General features: G+C 50.0%; 1 protein-coding gene across 13 annotated transcripts in view; it reads right to left on the bottom strand.

Annotated features, from left to right (window-relative positions):
• Positions 1–23709, bottom strand: part of LOC135545557 (ankyrin repeat and KH domain-containing protein 1-like) — a 66479-nt gene that overhangs the window by 28463 nt on the left and 14307 nt on the right. For 7 of the 13 annotated variants that reach the window (XM_064973233.1, XM_064973236.1, XM_064973235.1 and 4 more), the window contains exons 4-10: positions 13058–13214; positions 10138–10300; positions 9824–9971; positions 7228–7461; positions 5344–5436; positions 890–1053; positions 152–233 (exon numbers count right to left, since the gene is read on the bottom strand). In XM_064973233.1, coding sequence (XP_064829305.1) covers positions 152–233; positions 890–1053; positions 5344–5436; positions 7228–7461; positions 9824–9971; positions 10138–10300; positions 13058–13214 — 1041 coding nt within the window. Of the gene's footprint in view, positions 1–151; positions 234–889; positions 1054–5341; positions 5437–7227; positions 7462–9823; positions 9972–10137; positions 10301–13057; positions 13215–23709 lie in introns of all 13 variants that reach the window. The other 6 variants (XM_064973237.1, XM_064973244.1, XM_064973245.1 and 3 more) reach the window with 3 other exon arrangements.

The following is a 23709-nucleotide window of genomic DNA, read 5'->3' as shown; positions in this document are numbered from 1 at the left end:
GAGAGGGGGAGAGAGGGGGGTAAGTGTCTATATTAGGAGTGAGACCCTCACCAACAGGCCTGACAAAGCACTTCATTGCACACAATAACATAGTATATATGCAACAGCATTGAACAGTGTGCAGGTATCCATTTATCTTCCAGTTGATTACCCTGAGCCAGTAGCAGGGCCACCATCTCTTCATGACCTTCTCTGGCTGCCTCCATCAGAGGAGTGTAACCTTCATCATTCACCTGGACACATTAAAAACAGACAGTTACAGGACACTGAGTCCCAAAACCCCCACTTCCCCTCGCCCCCCCAGTCCCTCGCCCCTCCATTTGAACAAGTGTTCCAAAGCTGAAGGAGTGAAAATGATCAAGGGCAGCGGCGAGTTCACCCCTCCAGTAGGCACTTCGACTGAGCCTGCAACCCTGCCGCTCCCACAGCAAAGTGGAATCCCACAAGGCAGTGCGTTGATTTATGCAATTTCACAAAAGAATGGAGAGGCGTGCCTAATTATATGACACGTGCATTGTGACACGTGCAGTGGTTTGTCTGATGTCGAGTCTTGACATGTAAAACCTAAAAAAATAACCCCCAAATTAAACATTTAACTATTACTGAGGGTTAAATCTTGTAAAACAACGGGGGGGGGGGGATTTGTTCATTTGAATTTCATGCTTGTCTTATTATTTTAAAGTGGAACATGAATTGCATGATGTAAGTCAGGCGTGTGTCCTGAAGCTGATGGATTTACTAAGCCCCTGCCACTCTCTGGACATCACCCTCAGTGTGACAACGGAGGATCCTCAGAGCAGGTTTGGGATTCGCCGTCTCTCTGAGTGACCCTAACCCTCATTCACCCACATTTAAACATCCACTGGTTTAGGACTGTGTTGCTACTCACCTCCTCTAGGTTGGCCCCTCTCTCTATGAGCAGAGCTGCTAGATCCACATGCCCGCCGCAGGCTGCCAGGGTGAGGGGCGACTCGAAGGAGTCAGCTGGCATGTTGACCTGCGCCCCGCTGTCCAACAGCAGCCGTGCCACCTCCACATGCCCATCCTGGGACAGGAAGAGCACACACACACACAGGGACAACATAAGCACCTGAGTTGGTTATGACACAGAGTTACACACACATTCTCACACACAAGCAGGGAGAGAGGAGAGGGGCTGTGTGTTGGGTCATATGTTCACCATGCAGGGAGAGAGAGGCTTGGAGCGACCGGGTTGGAGCGAGCGGTCGCATGTACACTTCGGTCCGCAGGTAGTATAACTTTTCATTACATTTTCATTACATTTCATTATAGTACAACGGTTTGATTTGTCTAATCTTAGCAATTTCTTCTTAGCTAGCTACATAGCCGTCTTTGTATCAAAGATAATTGCGTAATTATCGTATTTCGTCGTCCTAACGTAGTCTACACTGCTATCTGCCCAGCAGCTAGCTAACGTCCACCGTCTACTAGCACTGTAGAAACTATTACACTCAACTGAACGACTCGATTAGTGTAGTGTTAGCTAGCTACATAGTTGTCTTTGCTGTCTTCGTATCCAAGATAATTGTGTAGTTTAGAGTGTGTAGACTTAGAGTGATTATCTTAATTTACCGAGGTTAGCTAGCCAGCTATTTGTCGTCCTTAACGTAGGAGATACTGCTAGCTAGCTAGCCAACAGCTAGCCAACGTCTACCGAATTGAACTTCAACAACCCGGTCAACATTCCGCTTCGCTCCACAGGTAGTATCACATTTTCATTTCACTTCATTACAGTACAACGGTTTGATTTGTTTGATCGTAGCTAGCTAGCTACATAGCCGTCTTTGTATCTAAGACAATTGTGTAGTCTAGAGCGATTTTCTAGGTTAGCTAGCCAGCTATTGTCGTTCTTTCAATGTAACGTAACGTAATCAACACTGCTAGCTAGCCAGCTAGCCCCCGAATAGCAGCACTGTAGGAACTATTACACTCGACGGAACGACTTGATTAGTGTAGTGTCAACAACGCAGCCACTGCCAGCTAGCCTACAAAGTCAACAACGCAGCCACTGCCAGCTAGCCTACTCCAGCAGTACTGTATCATTTCAATCATTTTAGTCAATAAGATTCTTGCTACGTAAGCTTAACTTTCTGAACATTCGAGACGTGTAGTTCACTTGTCATTCCAATCTCCTTTGCAGTAGCCTCTTCTGTAGCCTGTCAACTATGTGTCTATCTATCCCTGTTCTCTCCTCTCTGCACAGACCATACAAACGCTCCACACCACGTGGCCGCGGCCACCCTAATCTGGTGATCCCAGCGCGCATGACCCACGTGGAGTTCCAGGTCTCCGGTAGCCTCTGGAACTGCCGATCTGCGGCCAACAAGGCAGAGTTCATCTCAGCCTATGCCTCCCTCCAGTCCCTCGACTTCTTGCACTGACGGAAACATGGATCACCACAGATAACACTGCTACTCCTACTGCTCTCTCTTCGTCCGCCCACGTGTTCTCGCACACCCCGAGAGCTTCTGGTCAGCGGGGTGGTGGCACCGGGATCCTCATCTCTCCCAAGTGGTCATTCTCTCTTTCTCCCCTTACCCATCTGTCTATCGCCTCCTTTGAATTCCATGCTGTCACAGTTACCAGCCCTTTCAAGCTTAACATCCTTATCATTTATCGCCCTCCAGGTTCCTCGGAGAGTTCATCAATGAGCTTGATGCCTTGATAAGCTCCTTTCCTAAGGACGGCTCACCTCTCACAGTCCTGGGCGACTTTAACCTCCCCACGTCTACCTTTGACTCATTCCTCTCTGCCTCCTTTCCACTCCTCTCCTCTTTTGACCTCACCCTCTCACCTTCCCCCCCTACTCACAAGGCAGGCAATACGCTCGACCTCATCTTTACTAGATGCTGTTCTTCCACTAACCTCATTGCAACTCCCCTCCAAGTCTCCGACCACTACCTTGTATCCTTTTCCCTCTCGCTCTCATCCAACACTTCCCACACTGCCCCTACTCGGATGGTATCGCGCCGTCCCAACCTTCGCTCTCTCTCTCCCGCTACTCTCTCCTCTTCCATCCTATCATCTCTTCCCTCTGCTCATACCTTCTCCAACCTATCTCCTGATTCTGCCTCCTCAACCCTCCTCTCTTCCCTTTCTGCATCCTTTGACTCTATGTCCCCTATCCTCCAGGCCGGCTCGGTCCTCCCCTCCCGCTCCGTGGCTCGACGACTCATTGCGAGCTCACAGAACAGTGCTCCGGGCAGCCGAGCGGAAATGGAGGAAAACTCGCCTCCTGCGGACCTGGCATCCTTTCACTCCCTCCTCTCTACATTTTCCTCCTCTGTCTCTGCTGCTAAAGCCACTTTCTACCACTCTAAATTCCAAGCATCTGCCTCTAACCCTAGGAAGCTCTTTGCCACCTTCTCCTCCCTCCTGAATCCTCCTCCCCCTCCTCCTCCCTCTCTGCAGATGACTTCGTCAACCATTTTGAAAAGAAGGTCGACGACATCCGATCCTCGTTTGCTAAGTCAAACGACACCGCTGGTTCTGCTCACACTGCCCTACCCTGTGCTCTGACCTCTTTCTCCCCTCTCTCTCCAGATGAAATCTCGCTTCTTGTGACGGCCGGCCGCCCAACAACCTGCCCGCTTGACCCTATCCCCTCCTCTCTTCTCCAGACCATTTCCGGAGACCTTCTCCCTTACCTCACCTCGCTCATCAACTCATCCCTTACCGCTGGCTACGTCCCTTCCGTCTTCAAGAGAGCGAGAGTTGCACCCCTTCTGAAAAAACCTACACTCGATCCCTCCGATGTCAACAACTACAGACCAGTATCCCTTCTTTCTTTTCTCTCCAAAACTCTTGAACGTGCCGTCCTTGGCCAGCTCTCCCGCTATCTCTCTCAGAATGACCTTCTTGATCCAAATCAGTCAGGTTTCAAGACTAGTCATTCAACTGAGACTGCTCTTCTCTGTATCACGGAGGCGCTCCGCACTGCTAAAGCTAACTCTCTCTCCTCTGCTCTCATCCTTCTAGACCTATCGGCTGCCTTCGATACTGTGAACCATCAGATCCTCCTCTCCACCCTCTCCGAGTTGGGCATCTCCGGCGCGGCCCACGCTTGGATTGCGTCCTACCTGACAGGTCGCCCCTACCAGGTGGCGTATGAATCTGTCTCCTCGCCACGCGCTCTCACCACTGGTGTCCCCCAGGGCTCTGTTCTGTTCTAGGCCCTCTCCTATTCTCGCTATACACCAAGTCACTTGGCTCTGTCATAACCTCACATGGTCTCTCCTATCATTGCTATGCAGACGACACACAATTAATCTTCTCCTTTCACCCTTCTGATGACCAGGTGGCGAATCGCATCTCTGAATGTCTGGCAGACATATCAGTGTGGATGACGGATCACCACCTCAAGCTGAACCTCGGCAAGACGGAGCTGCTCTTCCTCCCGGGGAAGGACTGCCCGTTCCATGATCTCGCCATCACGGTTGACAACTCCATTGTGTCCTCCTCCCAGAGCGCTAAGAACCTTGGCGTGATCCTGGACAACACCCTGTCGTTCTCAACTAACATCAAGGCGGTGGCCCGTTCCTGTAGATTCATGCCCTACAACATCCGCAGAGTACGACCCTGCCTCACACAGGAAGCGGCGCAGGTCCTAATCCAGGCACTTGTCATCTCCCGTCGATTACTGCAACTCGCTGTTGGCTGGGGTCCCTGCCTGTGCCATTAAACCCCTACAACTCATCCAGAACGCCGCAGCCCGTCTGGTGTTCAACCTTCCCAAGTTCTCTCACGTTACCCCGTTCCTCCGCTCTCTCCACTGGCTTCCAGTTGAAGCTCGCATCCGCTACAAGACCATGGTGCTTGCCTACGGAGCTGTGAGGGGAACGGCACCGCAGTACCTCCAGGCTCTGATCAGGCCCTACACCCAAACAAGGGCACTGCGTTCATCCACCTCTGGCCTGCTCGCCTCCCTACCACTGAGGAAGTACAGTTCCCGCTCAGCCCAGTCAAAACTGTTCGCTGCTCTGGCCCCCCAATGGTGGAACAAACTCCCTCACGACGCCAGGACAGCGGAGTCAATCACCACCTTCCGGAGACACCTGAAACCCCACCTCTTCAAGGAATACCTAGGATAGGATAAAGTAATCCTTCTCACCCCCCCCCTTAAATGATTTAGATGCACTATTGTAAAGTGGCTGTTCCACTGGATGTCAGAAGGTTAATTCACCAATTTGTAAGTCGCTCTGGATAAGAGCGTCTGCTAAATGACTTAAATGTAAATGTAGAGGCTGTGTGTTGGGTCATATGTTCACCATGCAGGGAGAGAGAGGAGAGAGAGGGGATGTGGGTTGGGTCATATGCTCACCATGCAGGCTTCCATCAGCGCTGTGTGCATCTCATCTGTCTTATGCTCCTGATCTGCCCCGGCTTCCAGCAGAAACCTCACCATGTCCAGATGACCTAATATATATATATATATAGAGAGAGGGCGGGAGAAAGAGAGAGGGGGGGCAGGAGAGAGAGAGGGGGGGCAGGAGAGAGAGAGGGGGGGCAGGAGAGAGAGAGAGGGGGCAGGGGAGAGAGAGAGAGAGAGAGAGAGAGAGAGAGCAGGGGAGAGAGAGAGAGAGCAGGGGGAGAGAGAGAGAGAGCAGGGGAGAGAGAGAGAGAGAGCAGGGGAGAGAGAGAGAGAGAGCAGGGGAGAGAGAGAGAGAGAGCAGGGGAGAGAGAGAGAGAGAGCAGGGGAGAGAGAGAGAGAGAAGGGAGAGAGAGAGAGAGAGCAGGGGGAGAGAGAGAGAGAGCAGGGGGAGAGAGAGAGAGAGAGCAGGGGAGAGAGAGAGAGAGCAGGGGGAGAGAGAGAGAGAGCAGGGGGAGAGAGAGAGAGAGAGCAGCAGGGAGGAGAGAGAGAGAAGGGAGAGAGAGAGAGAGAGCAGGGGGAGAGAGAGAGAGAGAGAGAGAGAGAAGGGGGAGAGAGAGAGCAGGGGAGAGAGAGAGAGAGAGAGAGCAGGGGAGAGAGAGAGAGAGCAGGGGAGAGAGAGAGAGCAGGGGAGAGAGAGAGAGAGCAGGGGAGAGAGAGAGAGAGCAGGGGAGAGAGAGAGAGCAGGGGAGAGAGAGAGAGAGCAGGGGGAGAGAGAGGGCAGGGGGAGAGAGAGAGGGCAGGGGAGAGAGAGAGAGAGAGAGGGGAGAGAGAGAGAGAGAGAGAGGGGAGGGGAGAGAGAGAGAGGGCAGGGGAGAGAGAGAGGGCAGGGGAGAGGGAGGGGCAGGGGAGAGAGAGAGAGAGAGGGGGAGAGAGAGAGAGAGAGAGAGGGCAGGGGAGAGAGAGAGAGGGCAGGGGAGAGAGAGAGGGGGCAGGGGGAGAGAGAGAGGAGGGCAGGGGAGAGAGGGGGAGAGAGAGAGAGGGCAGGGGAGAGAGAGAGGGGGCAGGGGAGAGAGAGAGGGGGCAGGGGAGAGAGAGAGGGGGCAGGGGGAGAGAGAGAGGGGGCAGGGGGGAGAGAGAGAGGGGGCAGGGGAGAGAGAGAGGGGGCAGGAGAGAGAGAGAGGGGGCAGGAGAGAGAGAGGGGGCAGGGAGAGAGAGAGGGGGCAGGGGGAGAGAGGGAGGGGGCAGGGGAGAGAGAGAGGGGGCAGGAGAGAGAGAGAGAGAGGGGAGAGAGAGAGAGGGCAGGGGAGAGAGAGAGAGAGAGGGCAGGGGGAGAGAGAGAGAGGGCAGGGGAGAGAGAGAGAGAGGGCAGGGGAGAGAGAGAGAGAGAGGGCAGGGGAGAGAGAGAGAGAGAGGGCAGGGGGAGAGAGAGAGAGAGGGCAGGGAGAGAGAGAGAGAGAGAGGGCAGGGGGAGAGAGAGAGAGGGCAGGGGAGAGAGAGAGAGAGGGCAGGGGGGAGAGAGAGAGAGAGGGCAGGGGGGGAGAGAGAGAGAGGGCAGGGGGAGAGAGAGAGAGAGGGCAGGGGAGAGAGAGAGAGAGGGCAGGGGAGAGAGAGAGAGAGGGCAGGGGAGAGAGAGAGAGAGGGCAGGGGAGAGAGAGGGCAGGGGAGAGAGAGAGAGGGCAGGGGAGAGAGAGAGAGGGCAGGGGAGAGAGAGAGAGGGCAGGGGAGAGAGAGAGAGAGGGAAGGTGGGGGAAGGAGAGAGAAGCAGAAAGTATTATTTTGTTGTCTGAGACTATGAAGTTTGCATTGGGGGGCGATGTGAGCGAGCGCCACATGAAAACATCTAAAAAAACAGTCAAAGGGAACACTTGAATACTCCGACGAGAAGTGAAGAAGACCTTTGTAGCAGGCGAGTGTGAGGGCGCTCTCCTTGAACTCGTTGGAGTGTGTGTTGATCCCGGCGCCGTACTCCAGCAGAACCCTGGCCACCTCCACGTGGCCCGCGCTTGCCCCCTCCATTAGAGGGGTGTGTCCGTTCTCATTGTGGTCCTCGATGTTGGCCCCCTCCTTCAGGAGAACCTTCACCACATCCACAAACCCCCCAGCACACGCATACGTCAGGGCTGTGTTACCTACAGAGGGAGAGAGACCATACGTCAGGGCTGTGTTACCTACAGAGGGAGAGAGAGACCATACGTCAGGGCTGTGTTACCTACAGAGGGAGAGAGAGACCATACGTCAGGGCTGTGTTACCTACAGAGGGAGAGAGACCGTACGTCAGGGCTGTGTTACCTACAGAGGGAGAGAGACCATACGTCAGGGCTGTGTTACCTACAGAGGGAGAGAGACCATACGTCAGGGCTGTGTTACCTACAGAGGGAGAGAGACCGTACGTCAGGGCTGTGTTACCTACAGAGGGAGAGAGACCGTACGTCAGGGCTGTGTTACCTACAGAGGGAGAGAGACCGTACGTCAGGGCTGTGTTACCTACAGAGGGAGAGAGACCGTACGTCAGGGCTGTGTTACCTACAGAGGGAGAGAGACCGTACGTCAGGGCTGTGTTACCTACAGAGGGAGAGAGACCATACGTCAGGGTTGTGTTACCTACAGAGAGAGAGAGACCATACGTCAGGGCTGTGTTACCTACAGAGGGAGAGAGAGACCGTACGTCAGGGCTGTGTTACCTACAGAGGGAGAGAGAGACCGTACGTCAGGGCTGTGTTACCTACAGAGGGAGAGAGAGACCGTACGTCAGGGCTGTGTTACCTACAGAGGGAGAGAGACCGTACGTCAGGGCTGTGTTACCTACAGAGGGAGAGAGAGACCGTACGTCAGGGCTGTGTTACCTACAGAGGGAGAGAGAGACCGTACGTCAGGGCTGTGTTACCTACAGAGGGAGAGAGAGACCGTACGTCAGGGCTGTGTTACCTACAGAGGGAGAGAGACCGTACGTCAGGGCTGTGTTACCTACAGAGGGAGAGAGAGACCGTACGTCAGGGCTGTGTTACCTACAGAGAGAGAGAGACCGTACGTCAGGGCTGTGTTACCTACAGAGAGAGAGACCGTACGTCAGGGCTGTGTTACCTACAGAGGGAGAGAGAGACCGTACGTCAGGGCTGTGTTACCTACAGAGAGAGAGACCGTACGTCAGGGCTGTGTTACCTACAGAGGGAGAGAGAGACCGTACGTCAGGGCTGTGTTACCTACAGAGAGAGAGAAACCGTACGTCAGGGCTGTGTTACCTACAGAGGGAGAGAGAGACCCGTACGTCAGGGCTGTGTTACCTACAGAGAGAGAGAAACCGTACGTCAGGGCTGTGTTACCTACAGAGGGAGAGAGAGACCGTACGTCAGGGCTGTGTTACCTACGTCAGGGCTGTGTTACCTACAGAGGGAGAGAGAGACCGTACGTCAGGGCTGTGTTACCTACAGAGGGAGAGAGAGACCATACGTCAGGGCTGTGTTACCTACAGAGGGAGAGAGAGACCATACGTCAGGGCTGTGTTACCTACAGAGGGAGAGAGAGACCATACGTCAGGGCTGTGTTACCTACAGAGGGAGAGGGAGACCATACGTCAGGGCTGTGTTACCTACAGAGGGAGAGGGAGACCGTACGTCAGGGCTGTGTTACCTACAGAGGGAGAGAGAGACCGTACGTCAGGGCTGTGTTACCTACAGAGGGAGAGAGACCGTACGTCAGGGCTGTGTTACCTACAGAGGGAGAGGGAGACCGTACGTCAGGGCTGTGTTACCTACAGAGGGAGAGAGAGACCGTACGTCAGGGCTGTGTTACCTACAGAGGGAGAGAGAGACCGTACGTCAGGGCTGTGTTACCTACAGAGGGAGAGAGAGACCATACGTCAGGGCTGTGTTACCTACAGAGGGAGAGAGAGACCATACGTCAGGGCTGTGTTACCTACAGAGGGAGAGAGAGACCATACGTCAGGGCTGTGTTACCTACAGAGGGAGAGAGAGACCATACGTCAGGGCTGTGTTACCTACAGAGGGAGTGAGAGACGAGGGCTGTGTTACCTACAGAGGGAGAGAGAGACCATACGTCAGGGCTGTGTTACCTACAGAGGGATAGAGAGACCGTACGTCAGGGCTGTGTTACCTACAGAGGGAGAGAGAGACCGTACGTCAGGGCTGTGTTACCTACAGAGGGAGAGAGAGACCATACGTCAGGGCTGTGTTACCTACAGAGGGAGAGAGAGACCATACGTCAGGGCTGTGTTACCTACAGAGGGAGAGAGAGACCATACGTCAGGGCTGTGTTACCTACAGAGGGAGAGAGAGACCATACGTCAGGGCTGTGTTACGTGGGTTAGTGATGTTTAGATTTAATGCAACTCGATGGGGGCCGAGATGGTGAATAGGGACATATTGTCCAAGCAGAAATCTAAACATTTTGGTTTGGACAAATGATGACAAGAATAACCAGACGCACATTGAGCAAGGCAGATGGAAAACGATAAAGAAATGTGTGTATTCCTACCGGTAGAGGACTGTGCGTTGGCGTCAGCCCCGTGGACCAGGAGCAGCTTGACGATGTCCACGTAACCGCCGCTCGCCGCCGCCATCAGGGGAGTGATGTCACCTTTAATCCCCCGGTCCTCCACGTTGGCATGCATGGCGAGCAGCACCTAACAACCAATCACAGTAGGGGTCAGAGCTGTATGCTGTAAAGATTCTGACATAACCTGCAAAAAGAGGACACCTTTCACGGAAGTTACTGAATTGACTTATTCAAAAAGGTTGATGACACACTTGCGACAGACACACACACACTGCTCTCTCACGCACACACACCTGTGCGAGTTCATAGTATCCAGCAGAGCAGGCAAGGCAGAGAAGACTCTCTCCTTCCTCAGTGTGTTCGTTGACGCTCCGCCCCTCGTCTAGCAGCTTCCTCACGGCGTTCACGTCTCCGTCCGAACACGCCTCTGCTAGACTACGGCTGAAAATAACCAGACTGCTACAATTACTGCCACTGTGACAGGAGAGCAAGCACACACACACACACACACACACACTTTGTAATGAAACAGTTACAATTACTGCCCCTGTGACAGGAGAGCAAGCACACACACACACACACACACACACACACACACACACACACACACACACTTTGTAATCAAACAGTTACAATTACTGCCCCTGTGACAGGAGAACAAGCACACACACACACACACTTTGTAATCAAACAGTTACAATTACTGCCACTGTGACAGGAGAACAAGCACACACACACACACACACACTTTGTAATCAAACAGTTACAATTACTGCCCCTGTGACAGGAGAACAAGCACACACACACACACTTTGTAATCAAACAGTTACAATTACTGCCACTGTGACAGGAGAACAAGCACACACACACACACACACACACGTTGTAATGAAACAGTTACAATTACTGCCACTGTGACAGGAGAACAAGCACACACACACACTTTGTAATCAAACAGTTACAATTACTGCCACTGTGACAGGAGAACAAGCACACACACACACACTTTGTAATCAAACAGTTACAATTACTGCCACTGTGACAGGAGAACAAGCACACACACACACACTTTGTAATCAAACAGTTACAATTACTGCCACTGTGACAGGAGAACAAGCACACACACACTTTGTAATCAAACAGTTACAATTACTGCCACTGTGACAGGAGAACAAGCACACACACACACTTTGTAATCAAACAGTTACAATTACTGCCACTGTGACAGGAGAACAAGCACCCCTGAGAAACACACAACTAATGCCGCACACACACACACACACAGCTCATAATCACACTTCTTTTATGACTGTGATAGAAACTACCAGACATGATGCTTGACTGAACTGCTTGATCGGGTAACATATTGATCACGGCAGTAATACATTGATTGACATTCAGATATTGACTGCTATATTCAGTTTGTCTCACATACTTGTCAGCCTGGCAAGCGTTGACTTTGTTCTCTTCTCGTGTATTGACAGATGTATTGACAGATGGACTGGGGTAGACACACATAGTTGAAGTCGGAAGTTTACATAGACTTAGGTTGGAGTCATTAAAACCTGTTTTTCAACCACTCCACAAATTTCTTGTTAAAAAACTATAGTTTTAGTTTTGGCAAGTGAGTTAGGACACCTTCTTTGTGAATGACACAATAATTTTTTCCAACAATTGTTTACAGATTATTTCACTTATAATTCAGTGTATCACAATTCCAGTGGGTCAGAAGTTCACATACACTAAGTTGAATGTGCCTTTAAACAGCTTGGAAAATTCCAGAAAACAATGTCATGGCTTTAGAAGCTTCTGATAATTGACATAATTTGAGTCAATTGGAGGTGTACCTGTGGATGTATTTTAAGGTCTACCTTCAAACTCAGTGCCTCTTTGCATGACATCATGGGAAAACCAAAAGAAATCAGCCAAGACCTCAGAAAAGAAATTGCCGACCTCCACAAGTCTGGTTCATCCTTGGGAGGAATTTCCAAATGCCTGAAGGTACCATGTTCATCTGTACAAACAATAGCACGCAAGTATAAACACCACGGACCACGCAGCCGTCATACCGCTCAGGAAAGAGACGCGTTCTTTCTCCTAGAGATTAATGTACTTTTGCGAAAAGTGCAAATCAATTCCAGAACAAGAGCAAAGGACCTTGTGAAGATGCTGGAGGAAACAGGTACAAAAGTATCTATATCCACAGTAAAATGAGTCCTATATCGACTTAACCTGAATGGCTGCTCAGCCACTGCTCCAAAACAGACAAAAAATCCACACTACAGTTTGCAACTGCACATTGGGACAAAGATCACACTATTTGGAGAAATGTCCTCTGGTCTGATGAAACAGAAATATAACTGTTTGACCATAATGACCATCATTATGTTTGGAGGAAAAAAGGGGGAGGCCTGCAAGTCGAAGAACATCATCTCAACCATGAAGCACAGGGGGTGGCAGCATCATGTTGTGGAGGTGCTTTGTTGCAGGAGGGACTGGTCCACTTCACAAAATAGATGGCATCATGAGGAAAGGAAAATGTGGTGGATATATTGAACAACATCTCAAGACATCAGTCAGGAAATTAAAGCTTGGTTGCAAATGGGTCTTCCAAATGGACAATGACCCCAAGCAGACTTCCAAGGTTGTGGCAAAATGGCTTAAGGACAACAAAGTCAAGGTATTGGAGTGGCCATCACAAAGCCCTGACCTCAATCCTATAGAACATTTGTGGGCAGAACTGAAAGTGTGTGGGAGCAAGGAGGCCTATAAACCGGACTCAGTTCACCAGCTCTGTCAGGAAGAATGGGCCAAATTTCACCCAATGTAATATGGGAAGCATGTGGAAGGCTACCCAAAAAGTTTGACCCAAGTTAAACAATTTAAAGGCAATGCTACCAAATACTAATTGAGTGTATGTAAACTTCTGACCGACTGGGAATGTGATGAAAGAAATAAAAGCTGAAATAAATTAATAAATAAATGATTATTCTGACATTTCACATTCTTAAAATAAAGTGGTGATCCTAACTCACCTAAGACAGGGAATTTTTACTAGAATCAATTATCAGGAATTGTGAAAAACTGAGTTTAAATGTATTAGGCTAAGGTGTATGTAAACTTCAACTTCAACTGTACTTGTCGGCCTGGCCAGCTTTGAGTGCGTTCTCTTCTCATGTACTGATTGATAGATGGACTGGGATAGATACATACTTGTCGGCCTGGCCAGCGTTGAGTGTGTTCTCTGCTCTCATGCGCGTCAGGGCAGCAGCCGCCTCGTCCAGGGCACAGCTCACTGAGGACGTCAGCCTCCGCAGCACCTCGGGATCTGCAAACGCTTTACCATCCGCAGTTGACAGTTTACCAATGCCTTCCGGGTTAAAGGTCATCACAGGAAACACAGGCATGGGGGCAAAACCACACCAAAGAAGCCAGGCAGGTGATCGTAGAGGCAAGTCCAGCCACAGCCAATCCAATCCAATGTTAGTAGCAGCATTCATAACAAAAAATACAAAACACAACACAGGCATGGGTTAGATCCGAATCAGGAAAACAGATGACAGGCTTAACAGTCTTGGGTATATACACAAACCATGACACAGTGCTCTTCCATTAAATAAACTGAGCAGGTGAGTCCAGGTGAAAGCTATGATCCCTTATTGATGTCACTTGTTAAATCCCCTTCAAATTAGTGTAGATGAACGGGAGGAGACACGTTAAAGAAGTTTTTTTTTAAGCATTAACACATTGATTGTGTGTGATTGCCAAGAACTGCAAAGCTGCTGGGTTGTTCACGCTCAACAGTTTCCTGTGTTTATTAAAAATGGTCCACCACCCAAAGGACATCCAGCCAACTGGACAACTGTGGGAAGAATTGGAGTCGACATGGGCCAGCATCCCTGTGGAACGCTTTTGACACCTGGTAGAGTCCATCTCTCGACGAATTGAGACTGTTCTGAGGGCAAAAGGTGTTCATAATATTTTGTACACTCTGTGTATGTCTATATGTCCAAACGTCTTGGTCTAGAGGCATTTTCACAGGAAGTAATGTGAAAGTATTTCCACCTTTTCCCCTGAGAAGCTAGGTGAAAACGTAGCCATATGCCCTCCACCGACTGACCCAGTCCTCACAGATCTAACCCTTGGGGGCTACACGAGAGAGTCTAAGCAATGGGTTAGGGTGCTACCTGAAGGGATAAGGACTGGCTAGTGTCTGGGGGGCTGGCTAGTGTCTGGGGGGTAGGGGCTGGCTAGTGTCTGGGGGCTGGCTAGTGTCTGGGGGGTAGGGGGTGGTTAGTGTCTGGGGGGTAGGGGGTGGCTAGTGTCTGGGGGCTGGCTAGTGTCTAGGGGGGTAGGGGGTGGCTAGTGGCTAGGGGGCGTTGGCTAGTGTCTAGGGGGCTGGCTAGGGGGGGGTTGGCCAGTGTCTGGGGGCTGGCTAGGGGGGGGTAGGTGATGTCTAGGGGGTGGGGGTGAGCTAGTCTCTAGGGTCTAGGGGGTAGGGGGTGGCTAGTGTCTAGGGGGTGGCTAGTGTCTAGGGGGTGGCTAGGGGGCTAGGTGGTGGCTAGTGTCTAGGGGGCTGGCTAGTGTCTGGGGGGTAGGGGGTGGCTAGTGTCTGGGGGGTAGGGGTGGCTCGTGTCTGGGGGGTAGGGGTGGCTCGTGTCTGGGGGGTAGGGGGTGGCTCGTGTCTGGGGGGGGTAGGGGGTGGCTCGTGTCTGGGGGGTAGGGGGTGGCTCGTGTCTGGGGGGTAGGGGGTGGCTCGTGTCTGGGGGGTAGGGGGTGGCTCGTGTCTGGGGGGGTAGGGGTGGCAGGGGGTGGCTCGTGTCTGGGGGGGGTAGGGGGTGGCTCGTGTCGGGGGGTAGGGGGTGGCTCGTGTCTGGGGGGTAGGGGGTGGCTCGTGTCTGGGGGGTAGGGGTGGCTCGTGTCTGGGGGGTAGGGGGTGGCTCGTGTCTGGGGGTAGGGGGTGGCTCATGTCTGGGGGGTAGGGGGTGGCTCGTGTCTGGGGGGTAGGGGGTGGCTCGTGTCTGGGGGGGGGGGGTGGCTCGTGTCTGGGGGGTAGGGGGTGGCTCGTGTCTGAGGGGTAGGGGGTGGCTAGTGTCTGAGGGGTAGGGGTGGCTAGTGTCTGAGGGGTAGGGGGTGGCTAGTGTCTAGAGGGCTGGCTAGTGTCTAGGGGGTGGGGGTGGCTAGTCTCTAGGGGGCTTGGGGGTGGCTCGTCTCTAGGGGGTGGCTAGTGTCTAGGGGGTGGCTAGTGTCTAGGGGGTAGGGGGTGGCTAGTTTCTGGAGGGGGAGGGGTGGCTAGTTTCTGGGGAGGTGGGGGTGGCTAGTGTCTGGGGGGGTAGGGGGTGGCTAGTGTCGAGGGGGCTGGCTAGGGGGGGGTAGGTGGTGTCTAGGGGGATGGGGGGTGGCTAGGGGGCTAGGGGGTGCCTAGTGTCTAGTGGGGTGGCTAGTGTCAAGGGGGGTAGGTGGTGGTTAGGTGGTGTCTAGTGTCTTGGGGGCTGGCTAGTGTCTTGGGGTAGGGGGTGGCTAGTGTCTGAGGGGTAGGGGGTGGCTAGTGTCTAGGGGGGTAGGGAGTGGCTATTGTCTAGAGGGGTGGCTAGTGTCTAGGGCCATAGGGGGTGGCTAGTGTCGAGGGTGCTGGCGGGTGCCTAGTGTCGAGGGTGCTGGCGGGTGCCTAGTGTCTAGGGGGGGTAGGGGGTGCCTAGTGTCTAGGGGGTACCTAGTGTCTAGGGGGCTGGCTAGGGGCCAGAAGGGTAGGGGCTGGCTAAGGGCCAGAAGGGTAGAGGCTGGCTGAGGGCCAGAAGGGTAGGGGCTGGCTAAGGGCCAGAAGGGTAGGGGCTGGCTAAGGGCCAGAAGGGTAGGGGCAATCTAGGGGCCAGAAGGGTAGGGGCTAGCTAGGGGCCAGAAGGGTAGGGGCGAGGGGCCAGAAGGGTAGGGGCGAAGGGCTTGGGGACCTATATGCTAGCAGGGCTCTGTCTTGTGAATTATACATGCGACCTAGCCTGGTGGACTAGCACTGTGTGTAGGTGTTGGACAAGAAAGGCACAGCAGGGAGAAAAGCAGGAATGTCATACACGAGTGTGTGTGAGTGGGAGAGAGGGAGGGAAGAGAAAGCCAGCAGAAGAGAGTGAGAGGACCAAGATGCAGGGAAGGGAGGGAGGAGAGCAAAAGAGAGAAGCAGGCAGGAGGGAAAAACAGATTTTGTTCCGTTAACATACTGAAGGACCTCTTTCACAAGGACCAAGACACACTTCCCATCCAGGGAGGCCAGCCAAGCCAAAATTGTGTGCGTGTCCGTTGACATGAGACAAGGGACAAAGAGAACCCCCCCCCACAAAAACATAAAAAGCCAAAAGAGTCAGAAAAAAAGCAAAATTGGGTTCAGAGCTCAAGACAGCAGCCATACAGTACGGCACCATCTCTGTACCAGAAAAGTTTAGAAGTGGGTGGGTCCAGCCAGTCAGTGTTTATATCACCACTGTGTGAGTGAGTCTAAACTTCGCCGACACCGGGCTGTCAGAAGGATTTTACAATGTTTCCCCAGGCGGGCAGGCAGGGCAAGTAGTGGAAGGCTGAGGTCTGGGTGGTTGATTGTTGTGTTGTCCTGTTTCAACAACATCACCACGGCTTTTGACAACAAGCAGTATTGTGTACGGCTGTTTTTTACTGATCTGGCCGAAGCCTTTGATTCTGTTAACCACTGCATCCTGATCAACACAGTCAGCGACCTATGGTTCTGAGGATGAGCCTCGTTTGAAAACTATTTCTCTGGCCGTGTACAATCCAAGAGGCCTGCTTTCTAACCCACTGGCTGTATCTACGGGATATCCACAAGGATAGATTCTTGGGCCGACCCTATTCTCTGTGTATATTAACAATGTTGCGCATGCTTCTGGTGACCCTCATCCACCTTTATTACACTATCCTGTACATAACTGGCCCCTACCTGAACACGTAACCACCCTACAGCATAGGTTTAACATCCAACATACCTTCTCGGACCTTACCAATACCAAAAAAAGGAAATGCATGCCATTCAACCAGAACTTACCTCAACCTGCCTACTTTCCTAACATTCTCAACCTCATTCCATACACACATCACCCACCTATAGTTTAAAATTTACATCTAGAATTGGTTTCCTAAACCGCAACAGAACATCCTTCACCCACTCTGCCAAGCACACCCTTGTAAAAATGACCATACTGCCAATCCTGGACTATGACGAAGTAGTTTACAGGCTTGCCCCCAAAACAACTTGTCTTTTACCATATTGCCATACGCTTTGCTACCAGTGCCCCCTTAAACACTTATCACTGTGGTCTTTACACCCTGGTCAACTGACACCCGTTACATACACGACACCAGAACCACTGGTACCAATTTTCTTTTTTACAAGTCCCCCCTCTACCTCAACATCTCCACTACCAATAGCAACCTGCTCTCTGGTAGAGGCATTGTACTGGTCATTACAAGCCCAGCACTTCCTGTGGCCATCAATCATTCCAGTTTGCCGCCGCCAACAACTGGAACGAGCTGCACAAGACCTTCAAACTTGACACATACAAGCCACCACACTCCTTTAAAAACATTACCTGATCTGCTGACTGATCAATATGCCTGCTGATCATTGTCTGCATTGTTGCCATTTTTGACTCCTGTTATTGTGGTATTTCTGCACTAACCCAGTGTGAATGTTTCTCATGAGGGCGGCAGCTAGCCTAGCGGTTAAATCGTTGGGCCAGTAACCAAAAGGTCGCTGGTTCGAATACCCGAGCATTCAAGGTGAAAAATCTGTCGATATGTCCTTTAGCACTTAACTCCAATTTGCTCCAAGGGCGCCCTACTACTACGGCTGACCCTGTAACCCACCAGGCACTACTACGGCTGACCCTGTAACCCACCAGGTACTACTACGGCTGACCCGTAACCCACCAGGTACTACTACGGCTGACCCTGTAACCCACCAGGTGCTACAACGGCTGACCCTGTAACCCACCAGGTGCTACAACGGCTGACCCTGTAACCCACCAGGTGCTACAACGGCTGACCCTGTAACCCACCAGGTGCTACAACGGCTGACCCTGTAACCCACCAGGTGCTACTACGGCTGACCCTGTAACCCACCAGGTGCTACTACGGCTGACCCTGTAACCCACCAGGTGCTACTACGGCTGACCCTGTAACCCACCAGGTGCTACTACGGCTGACCCTGTAACCCACCAGGTACTACTACGGCTGACCCTGTAACCCACCAGGTACTACAACGGCTGACCCTGTAACCCACCAGGTACTACTACGGCTGACCCTGTAACACACCAGGTACTACTACGGCTGACCCTGTAACCCACAAGGTACTACTACGGCTGACCCTGTAACCCACCAGGTACTACAACGGCTGACCCTGTAACCCACCAGATACTACTACGGCTGACCCTGTAACCCACCAGGTACTACTACAGCTGACCCTGTAACCCACCAGGTACTACTACGGCTGACCCTGTAACCCACAAGGTACTACTACGGCTGACCCTGTAACCCACCAGGTACTACTTCGGCTGACCCTGTAAACCACCACGTCACGTCACTGCACCTGTAAACCACCACGTCACGTCACTGCACCTGTAAACCACCACGTTACTGCACCTGTAAACCACCACGTCACTGCACCTGTAAACCACCACGTCACTGCACCTGTAAACCACCACGTCACTGCACCTGTAAACCACCACGTCACTGCACCTGTAAACCACCACGTCACTGCACCTGTAAACCACCACGTCACTGCACCTGTAAACCACCACGTCACTGCACCTATCTGGTATATGACAAAACATAGTCGTCTTCTAGAAACAAATTGGGCAAATGTGTCAAAATGGTGTTAAACCAAAATAAAAAGGATTTTCATGCATTCCACATGTAGAGCAATAATATGCAAATTGACCCACAACTCCACCTAAACAACAACATACACTAGATGACCACAAGCAAGCAGTAAAATTAGATTTAAAAAAAATACTTCTTTTTTTTTATTATGGAACAGCGGGGACTGTGAAGCAACACAAATATTGGCACAGACACACGCATGCATATACAGTGCCTTGCGAAAGTATTCGGCCCCCTTGAACTTTGCGACCTTTTGCCACATTTCAGGCTTCAAACATAAAGATATAAAACTGTATTTTTTTGTGAAGAATCAACAACAAGTGGGACACAATCATGAAGTGGAATGACATTTATTGGATATTTCAAACTTTTTTAACAAATCAAAAACGGAAAAATTGGGCGTGCAAAATTATTCAGCCCCTTTACTTTCAGTGCAGCAAACTCTCTCCAGAAGTTCAGTGAGGATCTCTGAATGATCCAATGTTGACCTAAATGACTAATGATGATAAATACAATCCACCTGTGTATAATCAAGTCTCCGTATAAATGCACCTGCACTGTGATAGTCTCAGAGGTCCGTTAAAAGCGCAGAGAGCATCATGAAGAACAAGGAACACACCAGGCAGGTCCGAGATACTGTTGTGAAGAAGTTTAAAGCCGGATATGGATACAAAAAGATTTCCCAAGCTTTAAACATCCCAAGGAGCACTGTGCAAGCGATAATATTGAAATGGAAGGAGTATCAGACCACTGCAAATCTACCAAGACCTGGCCGTCCCTCTAAACTTTCAGCTCATACAAGGAGAAGACTGATCAGAGATGCAGCCAAGAGGCCCATGATCACTCTGGATGAACATATCCAGGTGTTAGAATGGCCAAGTCAAAGTCCAGACCTGAATCCAGTCGAGAATCTGTGGAATCTGTGGAAAGAACTGAAAACTGCTGTTCACAAATGCTCTCCATCCAACCTCACTGAGCTCGAGCTGTTTTGCCACTAGGAATGGGAAAAAAATTCAGTCTCTCGATGTGCAAAACTGATAGAGACATACCCCAAGCGACTTACAGCTGTAATCGCAGCAAAAGGTGGCGCTACAAAGTATTAACTTAAGGGGGCTGAATAATTTTGCACGCCCAATTTTTCCGTTTTTGATTTGTTAAAAAAGTTTGAAATATCCAATAAATGTCGTTCCACTTCATGATTGTGTCCCACTTGTTGTTGATTCTTCACAAAAAAATACAGTTTTATATCTTTATGTTTGAAGCCTGAAATGTGGCAAAAGGTCGCAAAGTTCAAGGGGGCCGAATACTTTTGCAAGGCACTGTACACACACACAATAACATACATGGATTTAGTACTGTAGATATGTGGGAATGGTGGAGTAGGGGCCTGAGGGCACACAGTGTGTTGTGAAATCTGTGAAAGTATTGACATGTTCTTAAAATTGTATAAATTGCCTTAACTTTGCTGGACCCCAGGAAGAATAGCTGCTGCTTAGGCAGCTAATGGGGATTCATTATTTAAAAAATAAAAATAAAAAATAAACTATTTTTAAGAATGTGGACACCTGCTCATTGAACAATTCATTCCAAAATAATTGGCATTAACATAGAGTTGGTCCCCCTTCGCTGCTATAACAACCTCCACTCGTCTGGTTTTCCACTAGATGTTGGAACATTGCTGAGGGGACTTGCTTCCATTCAGCGACAAGAGCATTAGTGAAGTCGGGTACTGATGTTGGGAGATTAGGCCTGGCTCGCAGTCGGCATTCCAATTCATCCCAAAGGTGTTCAATGGGGTTGAGGTCAGGGCTCTGTACAGGGGCAGGTAGCGTTCTCCTGGCATCCGCCAAATCCAGATTCATTCGTCGGACAGCCAGATGGTGAAGCGGGATTATTCACTCCTTGAAAACGGTTCCACTGCTCCAAAGTCAGTGGAACAGGTTTAGAGCTTCAAGTTCCTTGGAGTCCACATCACCAAACTAACATTGTCCAAGCACACCAAGACAGTCGTGAAGAAGGTACAACAAAACCTATTCCCCCTCAGGAGACTGAAAAGATGCGGCATGGGGACCTAAGATCCTCAAAAGTTTCTACAGCTGCACCATCGAGAGCATCCTGATTGGTTGCATCACTGCCTGGAATGGAAACTGCTCGGCCTCCGACCGCAAGGCACGACAGAGGATAGTGCGTACGGCCCAGTACATCACTGGGGCCAAGCTTCTTGCCACCCAGGACCTATATAATAGGCTGTGTCAGAGGAAGGCCCTAAAAATGGTCAAAGACTACAGCCACCCTAGTCACAGACTGTTCTTTCTGCTACCACACGGCAAGCGGTACCGGAGCGCCAAGAGCTTCTACCCCCAAGCCATAAGACTCCTGAACATCTAATCAAATGGCTACCCGGACTATTTGCATTGCTCTTTTACACTGCTGCTACTCTCTGTTGTTATCTATGCATTGTCACTTTAATAACTCTACCTACATGTACATAGTACCTCAACTAACCAGTGCCCCCGCACATTGACTGTACCGGTACCACTCCTGTATATCGTCTCGCTACTGTTATTTTACTGCTGCTCTTTAATTACTTGTTACTTTTATCTTGATTCTTGTCCTTATTTCTTTTTAACTGCATTGTTGGTTCGGGGCTCGTAAGTAAGCATTTCACTGTAAGGTCTACCCGTTGTAATTGATCTTAGGCTTGTGTGCGGCTGCTCGGCCATGGAAACCCATGTCATGAAGCTCCAGACGAACAGTTCTTGTGCTGACATTGCTTCCAGAAGCAGTTTGGAACTCGGTAGTGAGTGTTGCAGCCGAGGACAGACGATTTTTATGCGCTTCAGCACTTGGCAGTCCCATTCTGTGAGCTTGTGTGGCCTACCACTTCACGTTGTTGCGCCAAGAAGTTTCCACTTCACAATAACAGCACTTAGTTGACTGGGGCAGCTCTAGCAGGGCAGAAATTTGACAAACTGACTTGTTGGACAGTTGGCATCCTATGACAGTGCCACATTGAAAGTCACTGAGCTCTTAAGGCCATTCTACTGACAATGTTTGCATAGCTGTGTGACTGATTTAATACACTTGTCAGCAACGGGTATGGTTGAAAAAGCCGAATCCACTAATTTGAAAGCGTGTCCACATATTTGTGTGTGTATGTAATAAAATGTGTATGTAAATAATAAAAGTGTATGTAATAAAATGAGATATATATATATATACACACACATACACACTTGAAGTCAGAAGTTTACATAGCCTTAGGTTGGAGTCATTAAAACTCGTCTGGTTCATCCTTGGGAGCAATTTCTAAACGCCTGACGGTACCACGTTCATACAATAGTATGCCAGTATAAACACCATGGGACCACGTCATACCGCTCAGGAAGGGGACGGGTTCTGTCTCCTAGAGATTAATGTACTTTTGCGAAAAGTGCAAATCAATCCCAGAACAGAAAAGGACCTTGTGATGATGCTGGAGGAAACAGGTACAAAAGTATCTATATCCACAGTAAAAAGTCCTATATCGACATAACTTGAAAGACCGCTCAGCAAGGAAGATGCCACTGCTCCAAAACAGCCATAAAAAAGCCAGACTACGGTTTGGAACTGCACATGGGGACAAAGATGACACTATTTGGAGAAATGTCCTCTGGTCTGATGACCATCATTATGTTTGGAGGAAAAAGGGGGAGGTTTGCAAGTCAAAGAACACCATCCCAACCTGTGAAGCACAAGGGTGGCTGTATCATGTTGTGGAGGTGCTTTGCTGCAGGAGGGACTGGTGCACTTCACAAAATAGATGGCATCATGAGGAAAGGAAAATGTGGTGGATATATTGAACAACATCTCAAGACATCAGTCAGGAAGTTAAAGCTTGGTTGCAAATGGGTCTTCCAAATGGACAATGACCCCGAGCACACTTCCAAGGTTGTGGCAAAATGGCTTAAGGACAACAAAGTCAAGGTATTGGAGTGGCCATCACAAAGGCCTGACCTAAATCCTTTCGAACATTTGTGGGCAGAACTGAAAAAGTGTGTGTGAGCAAGGAGGCCTACAAACCTGACTCAGTTCACCAGCTCTGTCAGAAGGAATGGGCCAAAATTCACCCAACTTATTGTGGGAAGCTTGTGGAAGGCTACCCGAAACATTTGTTAAACCATTTAAAGGCAATGCTACCAAATACTAATTGAGTGTATGTAAACTTCTGACCCACTGGGAATGTGGTGAAGGAAATAAAAGCAGAAATAAATCACTACTATTATTCTGACATTTCACATTCTTAAAATAAAAGTGGTGATCCTAACTGACCTGAGACAGGGAATTTTTACTAGGATTAAATATCAGGAATTATGAAAAACTGAGTTTAAATATATTTTGCTAAGGTGTATGTAAACTTCCGACTTCAACTGTATACACACATATATACATATACATACATATATATATATATATACATATATACACACACATACATACATATATATACATATACATATATACACACACATAAGTGTATATATTCTTGTATATATTATTTGTTTGTAAACGTATATTTTATGTATTTGTACCTTCTCTGTATATAGTGTGTTCCATGTTTGTGGTATTGTGTGTTGTCATGTTCTCTGTTGTACTGTTATGCCTCTCGGCCAGGTCGTCAATCTAAATGAGAATTGGTTCTCAATTGACTTGGTGAAATACATAATTAATGCAGCTCAGAAACTGCGTCTGAAACGGCAGCACATTCCCTATATAGTGTACTACTTTTTAAATCAGGACCCATAGACCTGTGGGATAGGGAATAGGGTGCCTTTTGGACACGGCCTGTGTCTCAGAGAAGAGAAAACTACATTGACATTTCTGTCATTTGCATTTTGTGTTGATACTTAACAAAAAAGCTTTAAGATAATTGAATCCTGTGTTACCTACCGTAAAACCTAGACACACCCTGGTCCATATAACACACACACACACACACACACACG

The sequence above is a fragment of the Oncorhynchus masou genome, chromosome 9, assembly GCF_036934945.1.
Source record: "Oncorhynchus masou masou isolate Uvic2021 chromosome 9, UVic_Omas_1.1, whole genome shotgun sequence".
NCBI classification, from domain to species: Eukaryota; Metazoa; Chordata; class Actinopteri; order Salmoniformes; family Salmonidae; genus Oncorhynchus; species Oncorhynchus masou.
This window is presented reverse-complemented; position numbering and strand designations above follow the sequence as displayed.